The 15,977-nt window shown below is 32.4% G+C and overlaps 2 protein-coding genes across 3 annotated transcripts; one reads left to right on the top strand and one right to left on the bottom strand.

Moving 5' to 3' along the window:
* Window positions 1-3,561: 3,561 nt before the first annotated feature.
* Window positions 3,562-11,991, bottom strand: LOC110992555 (protein arginine N-methyltransferase 7). 2 transcript variants are annotated; one of them, XM_022258430.2, is made up of 10 exons: window positions 11,792-11,991; window positions 11,465-11,715; window positions 11,130-11,375; window positions 10,795-10,973; window positions 9,014-9,239; window positions 8,408-8,608; window positions 7,144-7,703; window positions 5,666-5,814; window positions 4,502-4,658; window positions 3,562-3,913 (listed from the first exon to the last, which is right to left on the bottom strand). In XM_022258430.2, the coding sequence occupies exons 1-10, from the start codon at window positions 11,848-11,850 to the stop codon at window positions 3,806-3,808; spliced, it is 2,136 nt and encodes a 711-aa protein (XP_022114122.2). In that variant the 5' UTR covers window positions 11,851-11,991; the 3' UTR covers window positions 3,562-3,805. The 2 variants fall into 2 exon arrangements, with proteins under 2 accessions (XP_022114122.2, XP_022114131.2); XM_022258439.2 differs by having other exon boundaries at window positions 11,465-11,703.
* Window positions 11,992-12,479: 488 nt separating this feature from the next.
* On the top strand, window positions 12,480-15,954 carry LOC110992440 (cytochrome c1-2, heme protein, mitochondrial). The gene is made up of 7 exons (XM_022258268.2): window positions 12,480-12,620; window positions 12,917-12,967; window positions 13,377-13,525; window positions 13,818-13,944; window positions 14,223-14,340; window positions 14,901-15,082; window positions 15,470-15,954. The coding sequence occupies exons 1-7, from the start codon at window positions 12,552-12,554 to the stop codon at window positions 15,698-15,700; spliced, it is 927 nt and encodes a 308-aa protein (XP_022113960.1). The 5' UTR covers window positions 12,480-12,551; the 3' UTR covers window positions 15,701-15,954.
* Window positions 15,955-15,977: the final 23 nt, after the last annotated feature.

The raw sequence follows: 15,977 nt of genomic DNA, 5'->3' as shown, positions 1-15,977 counted from the left end.
TGTAGAATAGTGTAGTTATTTTAGGATTAGATAACAAGCCAAGAATTACAATACAAAATAGCAAAAGACAATTTTATAAGGAAACAAGTTTATTACTAGCATAATTAAAATTGATTTGACATACCAAACATAAAAGATTACGTAAATTAAATAAACATTTCAAACTATACATTTATCAACAGAACACATCTAATTATAGATAAAAATGTCTTACAAAGAACATAAAAAGACACGTACTATAACTATCTGACTAGACATTCGAATAATTCTCAAGAAAACAGGATAGCCGACATTAGGTGATTATCCTTGCATTTAAAACGCTTTGCAAAACGTTGCATTACGACATTTTCGGATTCCTATACGCTTTAGTTGAAATGTAACTAAATGGCTGCGCAGTTAGGATAACTGCACATAACATCAATTTGAAATTTATGTATTCATCTAAGATTCACTTAAAATAACTTGAGAAATCACTTGTTTCCGTTGCTTTGTGTTACGCGCTTTGCAACATAAGTATTTACTATTGGCAAATACATAATTGAATGGATGAGACGGTTGTATCTGTTTTCTTAATCGAAGGTAACCTTCTGTTCCATCCAGTCCGAATCAATTTTGTCTTGAAAGTACAGTACAATCTTCACCTAAAACCAATCCATATTCAAAACCTTATCGATTTCAGTATATAATTATTAAAATAAACCTTACATTTGATACATTTTGTTATGGGTAACTTATGATTAATTTATATTGGAAAACGAATAAATAAATAAATACTAACTTTTAATAAAAATGGCCTTTAGTTTTTGTATGTTGTATGGTTATACCAACCTTCTTCTACCATTGACATGGTGATACGTTATTTATTTTATTATTAAGGGCGTTTCTAAAAAATAAAACTAAAACACTTATTCGACTACCACTAAAAAGATTTAAGATAAGATTTTAGATTGTTTTTGTGAACCTAGAATCATTTCATACACGGCAATCACCGCCCGTCCCGAATATTAACTATCCTTTTAACACAATAAATTTTAACTCACAAATTATTTATTTTTTAAATACAATTTCGGTCTTCGGTCAAAATCTGTAGAATCACAGCTATTATGTCGGCAAAGCGGTTCATACTGGCTTGACTTGATTTTACATTATACAACAGTTAAAATAATTATCAACTTAATGATATTTTTAATTCAACTAACCATAAATTTATCTCTGTTGACAAGCAAATCGATTTTGATTTCATTAACCTTGGTCAATAAAAAGTAATATTATAAAATAATATTACAATTACCACACAATTTTATTGCCTGTCATAAGTATGAATTACGACTTGTTTTAATCAAGTTTCTTTTGATTTATTGCTCACTTTCAATGCCTCAATATATTTATGTAGGTATCTCACATTTTTTACTATTATGGCTCCGGTCCCATATATATCGTGATAATACAGGTTCCGAGATATGGAATGCAGTCAAAAATGCTTTAATAGGCATTAATTTACTGTAATGAAGACTTCATAAATCATAGTTGCCATTTTTAAACGCCTAAGAATTTTATATAATTTTGGAAGTTATTTTTATAAGGCATATTATTCATTAAATAACTGTCAATTAGTTATTGATTATTTTATTCATATAATTGATAACGTTAATTGGCTCTTATTATATTTATTTATTAATAATTCGCGCGTAGTTTGAACGTTGGTATTGCATATAGTTTTAATTAATACTCCTTTTAAAAACACATTCAAATTGCACTTTCTTAACTGAAGTTATCTGTCTCTTTTCATCACAGCTTTAATACTATTTTACAAAGGGTGACGACAACAGTGGAATTTGCCTAATACGTAGATATATGTTATAATTTGTAGTCTATATTCCTATATGGTGCGAAAACGTGAATTGACAACTCCTAAAAATACTATGGCGCCCGGATCCATCTACAAAAAGCTTTTAATACAGAAAATACTTTCGTCGCATTGTACAAATACGGATATTTAAGTTCCTTGGACTTTAATTTTCTTGGAATTAAAATTATTTAGAGAATGTTCAAAGGAGTTGTTCCGATGAATACCTGAAGAGCGTACCAATTCTTAAAAAGCCTTTTGCTGCCTTTTTAAGCGAGTCTGGCATTAAGAATGTCCATGGGCGGGTGTATTACTTAACACGGGGTGAGCTTCATTCCCGTTTGTGCTGGATTTAAATGCTTCCACTCTGTAGGAGTGGAGATCTATAGTGTTGTGAGCAGCGGTTCCGCGCAAGCAACGATGTGGAGTAGAAACCGACCATCTCTCTTAAAAGAGTACACGAAGAAGAGAAAATATCAAACATTAACACATAACAAGCCGTAGTGAACTGTTTATATTTTTTGTTATATTCTCTCATGTATGAAACTAGTGTAAATATGGGTTATTTTATAGATCGTCATAAATGTTGACATATTTGTAATTTTCCTTCAACTCATGAATAATGAATCTACAACGAAGAAGCGTTAAATTGAGTTTCAGTATAGTATAAACGTCACCGAAAACACGTTAGAATCACCGAACACACAATGATTTTAAAATGTGACAGCAATTTTTAGCATATTACTTTTTAGAAATATTGAATACTAATACATATAATATTGCGTTCATTGATGTACACTATGTATTTCGTACATAAGATCGCAATTTAAACCAAAATTTCAAGAAATGTGCTGTTAAACTTGACATTTCTTTAAGCCACACTGTCTAAAAACAGATATTACAAAAGGTTATGTACAAGTGGACGTTGCAAGTATTTTTATTCCAAAGCTTGTATAAAACAAATAACAAAGTAAAACCTAATTTTGTTAACGATAAAACCAAGAAACGCACTACTAAAGTATCGTGTGTCCACACCCAAAGAATACGCAGCATCCACTGATTTTCTAATAAGCTATAAATAATTAATTAATCGTGTGACTGCTGGCTGTATAATGAGGGCGGCGTGCGAACAAAAAGCTTGCTACGAGCGCTGAATCAAGTCTACTTTTTTTTAACCCTGCGGTAGGTATGTGATTCTAGTTACCATACTTCAACATCCGCACTTTTTGCCGAGTTAGTAGGAAAACTAACGGTTTTCTTTACGCTTTTGTGGATAGTGTTGCCATTTTTGGGGTAAGTTTTTGTTGTTGCCCTATGCGGCGCTTTCTGGAATCGTTGCGTGCTAGATAGTTTTATTACGTAAAGTGTATTGGTATTTAGCGTACAGGTTCTGGATTCTATTCGGAGAAGATTTATTTGGTTACGGAGTTGCTTTCTATTACATTTACATGTTCATGTGGTGTGTCTTAGAATGTCTTAAGAATACAGAATAAATTTTAATCTTTGGGATAAGAAAATTATTTAAAAAAAGTTTTAGTAAAAAAAACAATTCAGGATTTTGTATGACCTACAAAATTCACTACTATCAACTCGACGTAATTTTTTTCCACGGATCGTCTAGACTTTTGGAGAAATTAGTGTTAGTGGAAAAATATATCTACTAATACATGAGTAGCTTATATTCCTAAAGATAAACGTGAAAAATAAAACAAATATCAACAATAGTAAAAATATTTATTAATGTCATTGTCATGTCAAGTAAAGGTAATATTTTGATATTTCTAGAATCTTCTAGATTTTTTTTCGACAGTAAAGAATTTCTATTGAATTCAGAGAACAAAGCTCTACTTAAACGAATAAATCCACAGATTGTATATGCAACAAAAATTTCATTGTATTGTTTAATTATCTATACCATGTAATTATTTTTATAATAATCATAAATCGGACATCTCTTGATTAATTTTTATCAACAAGATCTATTGACAAGTTAAATTGTCCCTTCTCCAAGTCGCAGACAACTTGGTAACTCCACTTGTCTGTACTGTTTAGTACTTGTGGGTGTTTCTGGAAAAAAAAGCTCAAATAAAGTGTTTTTCTTTGTCAATACAGGCGCAATACAAAAAAAAGAGTGTGTGTACTTATTTACACGCGTTAGAAGTTATACTTCTTTTGCATATGGAAAAAATTAACTAAAATGCAGTAGTGATGAACGATAAATAGTAAAATTAATCAAAAAGATTTTATTTAAATAAATAAATTATTATTAAATATTATCACCGTCGTATATGAAATTGATTTAAAACTTTTTGAAACATTATATTGAATGTATTGTTGTGTATCGAATTATTGCATTTAAACGATTTAAAAATATTAATTACAAAAGTTTTAAATACTTAAAATAGTGTCAAATAATTCAACAATTATATAATACTTTTCAATTAAAAAGCTTTTTGTAACAATCAATACATTTTTCATTACAAACGTAAATTATCAATTACTTAGTATTAAAAAAAATATTTATATATAAACACTTGATATAATAAGACGACACTGAAAAAAATTTTAATTGCGTTATCAGTAGCAAACTTTCTCGTTAAAGAGGCATTAAAAATAATATATAAAATAATAATAAATAAATATATATATATCTACCAATATCTTGACGGCCTGCCTCGTATGCATGTCCCAGTCTACAAGTTGACCCAGCACTGGCATTTCAGTTGGGCCAGCACTCATTTGCTTGCCGCCAACTATCCACACAGCCCATATCGCAAAGCCGTTTACATTATGGCTTCCATCAGATGCATCACTAAATACAATTGTGCCTTAATTTATTTCATAATAGTAAACTATTTTGAAAGTCTTATTTCATTATTTTATTAATAATACAGTGAGACGTTTAAATTAAACCGACTTGAAAAATCTAAATTCTCGCAGATATCTCGAAAACTACTCAATTTTGATGAAATTTGAACCATTTCTAAGTTGGAACATAAAAATAAATAAATCTATGGTGCTACCAACTTATTAGGTCTGAGCCTCAGATTTCTATATCTGTTTCATGATTATATGTCAATGTAATAGGCAAGTAGGTGATCAGCCTCCTATGAGACACGTCATCGACTTTTTGGGTCTATAGTAAGTAAGGGTTCCTCACGATTGATTCCTTAACCGTTCCAGCGAATGTTAAATGCGCACATAGAAAGTCCATTGGTGCACGGCTGGGGATCGAACCTACGACATCAGGGATGAGAATCGTACGCTGGAGCGACACTGCTCTTAGTTGGAACATAGCTTAAAAGTGATTATTTATTCTTTGACTCAAAACGGGAAATGTCCCGTTTTGAGTCAATAATAAAACAACAACACAAATAAAACAAATTGGTTCTTGACCTAAATTAAATTAATGAATTTAATTTAGGTCAAGAACCAATTTGTTTTAATATCGCTCGTGACAATTTCAAATAAAAATGAAACAAAAGTTTTTTTTTTCGGTTTCACAAAGGATTTCTCAAAACTCAATTTTGCGTCCATTTCGGGGACACCGGGACTCGTAATCCTTTCGTTAAACATACCATTTAAATCAAAGGACCATTTTCTATGGATAAATTTTCCACATAATACACATACTTATGTAGCTAACACCCATGTTGTAAAATAGTAAAAAAAATTCATCAAAAAATCTGTTTACGTGACTTATGTTATAAATAGTTTTTCTAACTTAATTGGGAAGTTTTCAATTCTTTTTTAAAATCACTAAACTTCTGCATAATAACAACGAATTTTATCTGGTTTATTTTATATATTTTTACTTACACAATATCAAAGACGCCATCTCCAGCCATGGTAGGCTTTAGGTCTTTGAAGTTGATCTCTGCCAGCTTCCGTGGACTTCCTCGGCACTTGCAAGGGTACTCCCATAGTGGCTGTTCTTCGATATCGGCATCGCTTATCAATCGAGAATTCTGAGAAAAAAATGATTTGATATGAGAAGAATGTTAAAAGCGGTGCATCATTTAGCCGTCTTTAAGCGTCACGCGAAACCGAACAAATTTCTGATAAAACGCTCTTTTAATAAAAAATTGAGTCAATTGAAATCGGATTTAAAGTACTAAATATGTATTTTCATTGTGAATCACATTACTAGTATTAAAATAGATTTTATTGATATGTAGTTGGTATTCTTGACGATGATCAACTTGCTGCTAACACCGGTAACCTGAGGGTGCTATATAAAGCGACAAAAAAACTTGGAAGGGAAGAGTAGACAGCGTTAGAAGCCCCTAAAATCCCCAGTCCCCAAAAAGATGGCCAGCTTATCGTAAATTCAGAAAGGCAGCACTACACTGGCGTTAGCCCTTCTCCCATCTTATCGGAGACATCCCCACCAGTCGACATTACATAAATGTCGTACCTACGTACATGATGAAGCAAGAGCGGTAATGGTTCCTAAGACTGGTAGAGCACCAGGTCTTGACCCTAATCAAATTATCTTAAGTAAAATTTGTATTCTATTATTTAGCCTAATGTCCGAGTTACACGATGCTAGTTTTTCAAGCTAATACTGTCCCAGCTTGGAACATGCTAGTTCTGTTAACATGAGGCTAGGATTATTTTAAGGTAGTGACTGGTGACCACACGTCTAAAATGAGCTGCATGTGAACATAACACTATTTGACTGAATGAGTTACTTCGAAAAAGTTGCCAATTCGTACTAGACGAACTAGAAGAGTTACAGAAACTGTCTGTCTGTCACTGTCTTTAATATGCCAATTATTTTGCAGTGCTGAATCACGTTCAGATTTGTCTTGGAAGGGTGGCGTCAGACATTCATGGTCACGGTACAGTTGTACAAACTTTAAATTAATATCCATACTTAGTATGGGCATCTTAAAATCTCAAAAACACGTCATAGTAAAAAAATAATCAAAACGCGTGGTTCCTGCATACTAGCCAACTGAAAACTTGCTTCTCTAGTCACATGAAGCTACAACACAAGCCGGGATAGTAAAATCAGTGGCGGGGGGCGCTATTATCCTGGCTTTTAAACTAGCTTACTAGCTCAGAAATGAAGTTAATTTTGGCTACACGAAGACAGAAGTACTTGCTAGCTTACTGATACTAGCCTCGTGTAACTCGGGCATAAAGTATCTTAGTAGTAGTAGACTTGTATCCTGTCATTTCATAGATTAAGAAACAAACATCAAACAGTTGACTGCCAACGTGATGTGGCAGTCTCTATTCCGGAATAAACCTTTTTTACTGTATATAAGTAATGTATATTAAAAACTTACCTCAACAAGTCCATCAAATATTGTCATATCTATACCCTCGCACACATTTAACGGAACCCGAATTTTATGCAAATCATTAAACTCCACCGGCATCGCCCAAAATTCACAACCGTCGGGCAAACACACAGACTCCAATTTATATTTATGCAATAAATATGCAACTTTTAAATTTTCCCACGGCAATATCGCCGAACTGAAATTCGGGTCACAGATAACATTTGTCACTTCACTGAGAACATCCTTTGTAATCTCTGGTATAATTCTCACGTTGTCTATGGCGTTTTCTTGTATATAATCATTCAGTATACCAATATGAAGTTGCATAGGTTCCAAAATGTAGACGAATTTTGAAATTTTCGCAGCGGCAACACCGAGGAGGCTGCTACCATTGAGGTCTAATACTATGGAATCCTTTGACAGTTCCTTTTTTATCTGTCCAAGAAGTTTTTTACTTCGTCTTCCGTCATTTAAGTATGAAACGTGTGTTCTCGATAAAGCCATATGCACACCACATTCACATACTGGCCTTTTATAGTTTTTTGGTTGGGTTTGATTGTCTTCTGTGAAAAATGTGTTTTAATTGATATAAAAATATCGCGATGGGTAAAAATGACTCCCATTTATAAACTACATGAAAATGCTTAAAAGTGCATCTAATTGCATTCCTAAGTATTTAGCTAAAAAAGGTTTTACAAAGTTTAAACCCAGAATCAATTAAAATTCATTTTATTTAAAAAATACTTTTGCCGTAAATTGTTTTTCATTACTTATATTATCGTAAAATTTTAAAATCAAATTTATCTAGTTGATTCCAAACTATTATTTAAAAACCATATTTAATTTAGTAACATTAAAATATGTTAGTAACATTTTGTTGTGTGAACAAATATTTGATTTATTTTTAATTTTCTTCATTGTTATTCTGTTTTATGTGTAAATTTTTTTTATACAACAAATGAAAAACCATGAAATAAGATTCAGCTATTATCAAGTTCTAAGTGTTCTAACAAATAATAGCATAATTGAAATTTAATAAATACTTTCTAAAATACTTATATGGCGCCGTTCAAGCATAGAAAATGTCTGGCATCGAGTCAAGAATATGTGTAAAAAAAGTAAATAATTACTGTTGACGTAATCATCAAATATGAAAATCAAAGAAAATATCGTGATTATGTAATATTTAAACAATCCCTAAGTCAAATGTCAAAACCTTTCAGCTGCAAAATTTAAGAAACTATAATAATTGTACTATTAGACTTACGCAAATAAAACCATAGTGAGTACTCATCTTGACAGGAGACCAGGGTGACTTCCTGATCTTTTGTAACTGACATGGTTTGTGGAAGATAATACACTGCTTGCATCCAGTGGTCTCTCCAGGGTATGGAGTCCTGAGGCCTCTCTGACGATAGGTCAGCATCTGGGTGACCCCACCAAGGTGCACAACTAATTACTATTTTGCCTGAAATTAAAAGTTAACACTAATTAATATTATGGAGTATAAATCTTATATGTTAATTACTTAATTAATCCTGGAATGCCTTTAAACAATGTCTTACAAGGGAAATTATAAAATCTTTTTTTTTTCATTGGCAGAAATATTTGCTTGTAATTTTTCTATTAAATGATCTACACACTTTTTTGTGTTATATTTTTCTTGGTACTTGTGTGTTGCATACTAGGTTAGGTTAGGTAGGTGGACTCATTTTCCTCAACTAGACTCAAATTTGGTCCGTTTTGCGTAAAGCCCTAGCTAATTTAGCCAACCTAGCTCCTTGCAGAAGCACAGAAGTCACCTGGGTACTTCACAGGCTTCACTGAGCAACCTCATGCGTTGCATACTATTAAATAAAACAAAAAAATTTACCCTCCGTGTCCATATTAAGCTCCCACCACATAAACACCATTTGAGCATTCCCAGTTATCATTGAATTAAACTGTTGTTTCACAGTTCGTTTCTTATCAATTGCTGATCGACCAGACCAATCATAATAAAATACGGGAATCTGATCTGATATCTCCTTGAAAGCATGACGGGGAAGCTGCGATAGCTGAATATCATGAACTGCTGCTGAACCACCACAATCTTTCATCTGCAATTCAAAATTAAGGATTCAATTTAGTAAAGGGTTTTTTTCATGTCAAACATTTAATTTTATGACTTATTTACTAAATGTGACTGTTAATTAATAAGACATTATGTTTGTATGTGATACTGAACTATTTACTATCCTAGCTTTATTATTAACTCAAAAGGTTTAGTTCTCTTTAGGCGTCTTGTTCCTGTCAAATTAAAAAGTTGGATTACCTCAGCATTTGCATGGTTAAGTAGCCAGTTTAAGTAAGTTTAGGCAAACTGTTCACTGCATTTAAGTCTATCATATTGTTACGAAGACGGGTCAACTGAAATGTTTTTAGATTTTTCCACTACTTAGAGAACTTTTCAGCTGGCTGAAATATGATTTATGACCGTTTCAGGAGAGGGTCAATCACATATTAGAAAATCGAAATTTACATAATGTTGCCGTAGTTTTCAGGAGGCTGAAACATTTTTTCAGTCGGTTTCAGAACACGTATAGACGAATGGTACACTTTTCAGCAGACCCGTTTTCAGGCGTTTTCAGGCCTGGTTATAGCCCTTCGATGAAGGAATATTCTAGAACGAATTTTCTAGGTGTGGGACAAGCACTGTTTGATACGCGAAAGAGGGAAAAGATAAGAACCTTCTCGAAGCTAGACCGAGAACTCTAGAACGTCGTACGACAAGCACGTAGCAGTGTGCGAAAGAGATAGCAAGTACGCGCGTTCTAGAATTAGGCGATCGCTACTCAGTAGCGCTCCCGCCTAGAAAGTTCTCGTAAACATCGGAAACATCGTTCGAGATTCTTCCCAGGGATATATAAGCGAGCCAAAACGCGACCACTCAGTTCAGTTTTGAATGCGATTACAAGCGATAAACACCGAAGAGAAAAAGTGCGAATAAGTGATACCAGTGATAAAGTACTGAGTAATTTAAGTGTTTAGTGACTGTGTTTCATTGTGTGTGTTATTAGTGCTTTTCTGTGCGTAATTTCCAGATATTAGTGTAAACGAATTCCTATTTTTATTAGATTTATTGAAATAAACCCTTGAATAAATCGATGGCAGTTTCTATCCGATCCCCTAGCTCGTAACAATATATTAAGATCCTTATGGATACTTTCACTTCACACCATGTTGCTTTGACAATTTTTAATAATTTGTAATAATTGTAATACTAGTTTTCGTGGATACAAACTTTGACTTCACAGGTTTTATAGATTTTATCGAGATAAAATCTTGTCAATTTTTATTCCAACTCTCACTCTTTGTTCTGGTGTTGTGTGCAATGCAATTAAGGACTTTTATCTTGGCTATTCCAATTAAATTTTTTCACTAATTATAACTAGATAGATATTATGATAATATATGTAATAAAGGCTAAACCTTCATACTAATAACGCTTAAAATATCCTAGAATGTGGAAGAATCACAGTAAACAAAATAGTGACCAGAGAATGTCAAATATATATACATATATGTATATTCAATATTTAAAAACAAAATATGAATATTGTGAATTAAAGAGAGCCTCTACATATTATCAGTCAAAAAGTAACTGAAACTTACCTTACTTGGAGCTCTCAGCATAATCTCTAAATCATCATCGGCCAAATCATTCAGCTTATTCCACTTCTGGAGGGTAGGGCATTCAACCACTTGAGCATAAATAACAGCAGAGTCTGGTACCACAATACAATCCTCTTCTAATAGATTTTTATGTGCATGATCAAATGTAGATAGAGCTCCTGTGGAATTTAATTCAATCAACAAGTTATTTAAAATATTTGTTCATAACACATATTAATACTATTACCTATATTAAAACTTCAAATATTAGATATATAATATGGATGTATTCTAAAATAAATTTTTTTCAAAATTCATAAAAAATACATACTTACCTTCACCAATTAATTCAGTATCAAAAACTTCTGTAACCAATATATTCGCCTTTTGATTCATATCACCGTCTTCACCTACGGTTAGTTCAGTAGATCTTTTAGGTATTACTTTAATTTTATGTGAAACTCCATTCCTTTCTAATATCTTAAGACAACACTCTGCCATTGGTTTAAATGCTTCACAGGCTGTGATAGTATCCGCTCCACATTTTGCTGCCATTATAGAGAGGAGTCCAGTACCGGTTCCTGTAATTGAGATTGTTTTTTTATTATCTCGTCAAGTTTTGTTGAGGATGAAACAGACTACCTGCATAGAATAAATTATATAAATTAACCTATATCTAACACATTCGCTTTTTTTCCATCATTATGCATCTTCTCTATAGCAAGTTGTAATGCTCTGTAATACTTCTTATTTCTTTCAGTGTCGTGAAGCATATCTGCAAAAGCTGACCTAGCTATTTCTTGGTGATAATCGTAATCATCGTGTTGAACATCCCATTCTGTACCACCAGTGAGGGGATTGCGCTTCTGAGTAAACACTTGCATTTTAATGCTTTTAAATCTGTGAAACCTAGGGGTAAAACTGTATTTATTAATTTATTGAGAAATTTAATATTTTCTAACGTTATATTTCAATTCTACTAAAACGCCGGTCCTACCTTTTAAATAAGGCCAACACTGCTAAACTACTAACTTTTTTACAAATTACTGTTCGCATCTACAAGAACAAATACATCGGGTCTGTTTATACAACAAGTTATTATAATGAAAAAGGCAATAGTATAACCAAAACTCAAATGTTAAACAAAAATTATTCATATGACCATTAAAAAAACATGTTTTGGTTAGCTAACAGTTAAATGTAAGTAATAGGTAAATGTCAAAATCAACTCAAAGTCAAACTCATAATAGACTTACAAGCATAGATAATGATTTATTAGATTTTTTAGCGTACAATAATAATATAAGTTGGAGTCAAGTTATTTTGAAGGATAATTATTGTTTAAAAATAACAACTTTTTTTTATTTGATCTCTCCAATTACTGTAACTGATGACAGAGAATTTTCAATGTTACAAGTACATAGTTTATTCAGTTTTGTTATATACGTGATTTTTATTATATTATATACGAGTTTATTATTCTATGATATAATCGCATTTAATTAAATCAATTGATTACTATCGAATTTTGATAGTTTAGGATACTATCTCCCATTTTACAACCGAAACATTCAAGTATACTATTTAGGTTTTTCGCCAACAACAGAATTTAATTGAACTATATAATTATTGATTTCAGTTACAGCCATTGTGTGCAAGATACTTTAAAGTAGTCTATGAAATGTAATTGTCAAAAAAATCATCAATGCGGTAATAGTTGTCAGTTCAATCGTCTTTCATTACGACGTTTTACTATCATGGCGGCCGCCGTAGGCAGGATTTGTGGGGCACGACTTTTGAAAAATTATGGCATAGTTACACCCCAGGTACTAAAAGAATAGCTGTAGTTGTTCTGTTTGGTGATTATATTACGAGAAATACTGTTTTACGGGATCTGGATGTGTCAAAAGTGAAACCAAAAATTATGCAGAACGATCTTGGGTGCCCGTGTATTTAAAATTTTTTGGGGATTACGTCTCACTGCAGTATCTCTTGGTGTATCGTGATCGCACAGTTAGCTTTTCTGAAGATCGTTTCAAAATGCCCTTTTAATAAATGGAACAGAGGTAACCTTCATAACATTATGTAACAATTTTAAACTAATGGACATCATCCCTTTCAGGTGTATCAGCTGTCCACTAGTACCCAAGGATGGACTAAAAGTAGAAAATTGGTACGTAAACACTTTTCCTTCTCCTACATCATATTCATACATCATATCATTTCATCAGTGAATGAAAAATATCAAATGTCTGGAAAATATTGTCTCTAAAATACCAAGTTTACTCATTCTTATTACTAAAATACATATAATATATGAAAGAAATGTTATGAAATTTTTATTTTATCAAAAAACAAATATTTTTAGTACTAAGGGTGTACATCTCAAATGCATCAGATACTAGCTTAAATATTCTTTGTTAAAAAAATAGAATTGGTTAATTGTTTTTCAGAGCAATTGCTATAATGTTTTAGTGTAACATACTTCACAATGGCTAAAAGCCAATATAGTTACCCTGTACCCTTATGTTTTCAAATTCTGTATTTTCTAAAACCTAATTAATTGTTTATATTTTTTACAGTGGTTATCCACATTAGGTGTAGTTGGTGGCGGCGTAGGAGCATTACTTTTTGCTCTAGAGCAATCTGTTCAGGCGTCAGGTTCTGAGGCCCACCCATACCACCAGCCATGGGCCCATGATGGATGGTTTAAGTCTCTTGACCATGCTAGGTATAAATATTGTGTTTGGTTTTACAGTATGGAAGTTAGGGAAAATCTGCTCACTATTATAAAGATTAAATTACTGATGGGTATTAGATGTTACACACTTGTACTTCCATATAGTTGTCTTGACTGTTGTTATATATATTTATCATAAAAAAACTTCCTCCAAGTATTACCAAACATGCAAAACATCTATACGTAACTCCTTATCTTTAAACAAAATTTAATGTATCAATGACTTCTGTCAAGCTATGTCTTTGATTCAAAAGTTACTATTGGAGTATACTAACTTTCACAGTGTACGCCGAGGATATGAAGTGTACAAGCAGGTGTGCAAAGCATGCCACTCCCTACAGTACATCTCGTACCGTAATTTGGTCAATGTGACCCACACAGAAGCAGAGGCCAAAGCGGAGGCTGCCGAGGTAAGTTGTGGTTGTATTAAATTATGTGCTTACTAGGACTTTTGTATTTACTCCTATTTTATCAGTACTTTAAATATGCTAATAAAGATGTTATTTATTAAACAACAACAGTGCCAACTCTATTTGAGAAATTATGGAAATATCACTATGCACCTGATAAACATGGAATAATTGCTTTAATTTCCAGTAAAATATGTAATTTGGTATAGAAAGAACTGCCTACATAGAAAATTTTGAGTGACAACGATCGAACGATTTAAATATAAACAAAATTTCAGGTAATGATTAAAGACGGACCGGATGACGAAGGAAACTACTTTGAGAGGCCGGGCAAACTATCTGACTATTTCCCATCGCCGTATCCCAATGAAAACGCTGCTAGGGCTGCCAACAACGGTAATTGTTTAGTTATTATTGCATTATATCGGTGTTGTCTTGCATGCCAGCAGTGTCTACTAGGTCAAATTATCATACTCTTTTTTTCATCTGGCCAGGTAAATTCATTATAAGCAATTAAGTAATGTGGAAAAAATATATTTACAACATTTTTAAATATTGTTATTACTATCAACACAAATGAGAATCATACTTTACAAAAAAATTGAAAACATTCCATAGTTTCTATTTAAAAACTGTTAAAAAAATAATATTCATATTATTGTAGTTTATAGCAGGCATTTTCCTTATATCAGTTCAGTCAATATGTTTCCTCCATAATAAATATAGTGATCTTGCTACATTGAAAATAATGGTTCTGACTTATTATTATGTCACAGATTTGTTTGACACAAGACAAACAATTTTTTTTTTTACTGATTAAACATTTTACTTATTTTACAACAAGCAAAGTCATCATATCAGTGACAATCATGAAAATGTATATATGAATTTCTTTAATGCGTTTTTATTCTTGAATAGAATGATAAAAAGTGTAAAATTATCTTTTTAATTTCCAGGTGCTTACCCACCGGACCTATCATTGATAGCCTCAGCCCGTCATGGTGGAGAGGACTACATATTTGCTTTACTAACTGGTTACATGGACCCACCGGCTGGAATCCCACTACGAGAGGGTCAGAACTACAATCCATACTTCCCAGGTGGCGCTATTTCTATGGCCCAAGTTCTGTTTGATGAGGTATGTGAAATTTAATTTTAAAAATATATTAACAAGTTTAATTCTCATTAAATATAAAAGTGCCAAGAAGCCATGTAAGATGATGAGGGCTTGAGTCTTTTTATTTTAATTTTTTTTGAAAATTAACCTGGAGACAGTTGTGTATTTTGTAATGAACAATCAATGAATTGAAGTTCATATAAAGTTCATATAATATTCAAGTGAATATAATGTGTAAACAAAACTGTATATCATTATTTTTAAGAATAAATATTACATGAAAGTTTTATCATTTGAGTATCGGAAATTTAATGGAAAATACACTAAGGTGAAAATAATTCAGTGTATTTTTGTATTTATAAATAATTTTTACAATTGTCAATAGTTAATAGTATAATTTATTGTTAGGCCGCAGAGTACACAGATGGAACCCCTGCCACTGCCTCCCAGCTGGCCAAGGACATTGCCACCTTCCTCAGGTGGTGCGCAGAGCCAGAGTTAGATGACCGTCGCCTGATGACCATCAAGGCCATCGGCATGTTCTCCATGCTCACAGCCGTAGTCTACTACTACAAGAGACACAAGTGGTCCGTACTCAAGTCACGCAAACTAGCCTATAAACCAGTATCTAAGAAATAAAATGTAGTGCTACATGTATCTATCCTTTTAGACAATTTTTTTCAATAGTACATTACATTATGTTTATAATATTAAATAATTTATTTTATAATCTGGCGTTTATTTCCTTGGTTACCGAACTGTTGGTGCGTGATATGTTATTTATTGTTGAATGAAGCACAGGCATAATATTGTAGTGATATTGTAACTGTGCTAAGTGATATTCCAGTATCAGCTGTAAATCAGTGTACAGTCAATAAATGAGTTATTGAAAATATGTAGTTTTGCTTACAATATT

Source organism: Pieris rapae, chromosome 13 (assembly GCF_905147795.1).
Source record: "Pieris rapae chromosome 13, ilPieRapa1.1, whole genome shotgun sequence".
Lineage (NCBI taxonomy): Eukaryota > Metazoa > Arthropoda > Insecta > Lepidoptera > Pieridae > Pieris > Pieris rapae.
The sequence above is the reverse complement of the archived record's forward strand: the minus strand, read 5'-3'. Positions and strand labels throughout refer to the sequence as shown.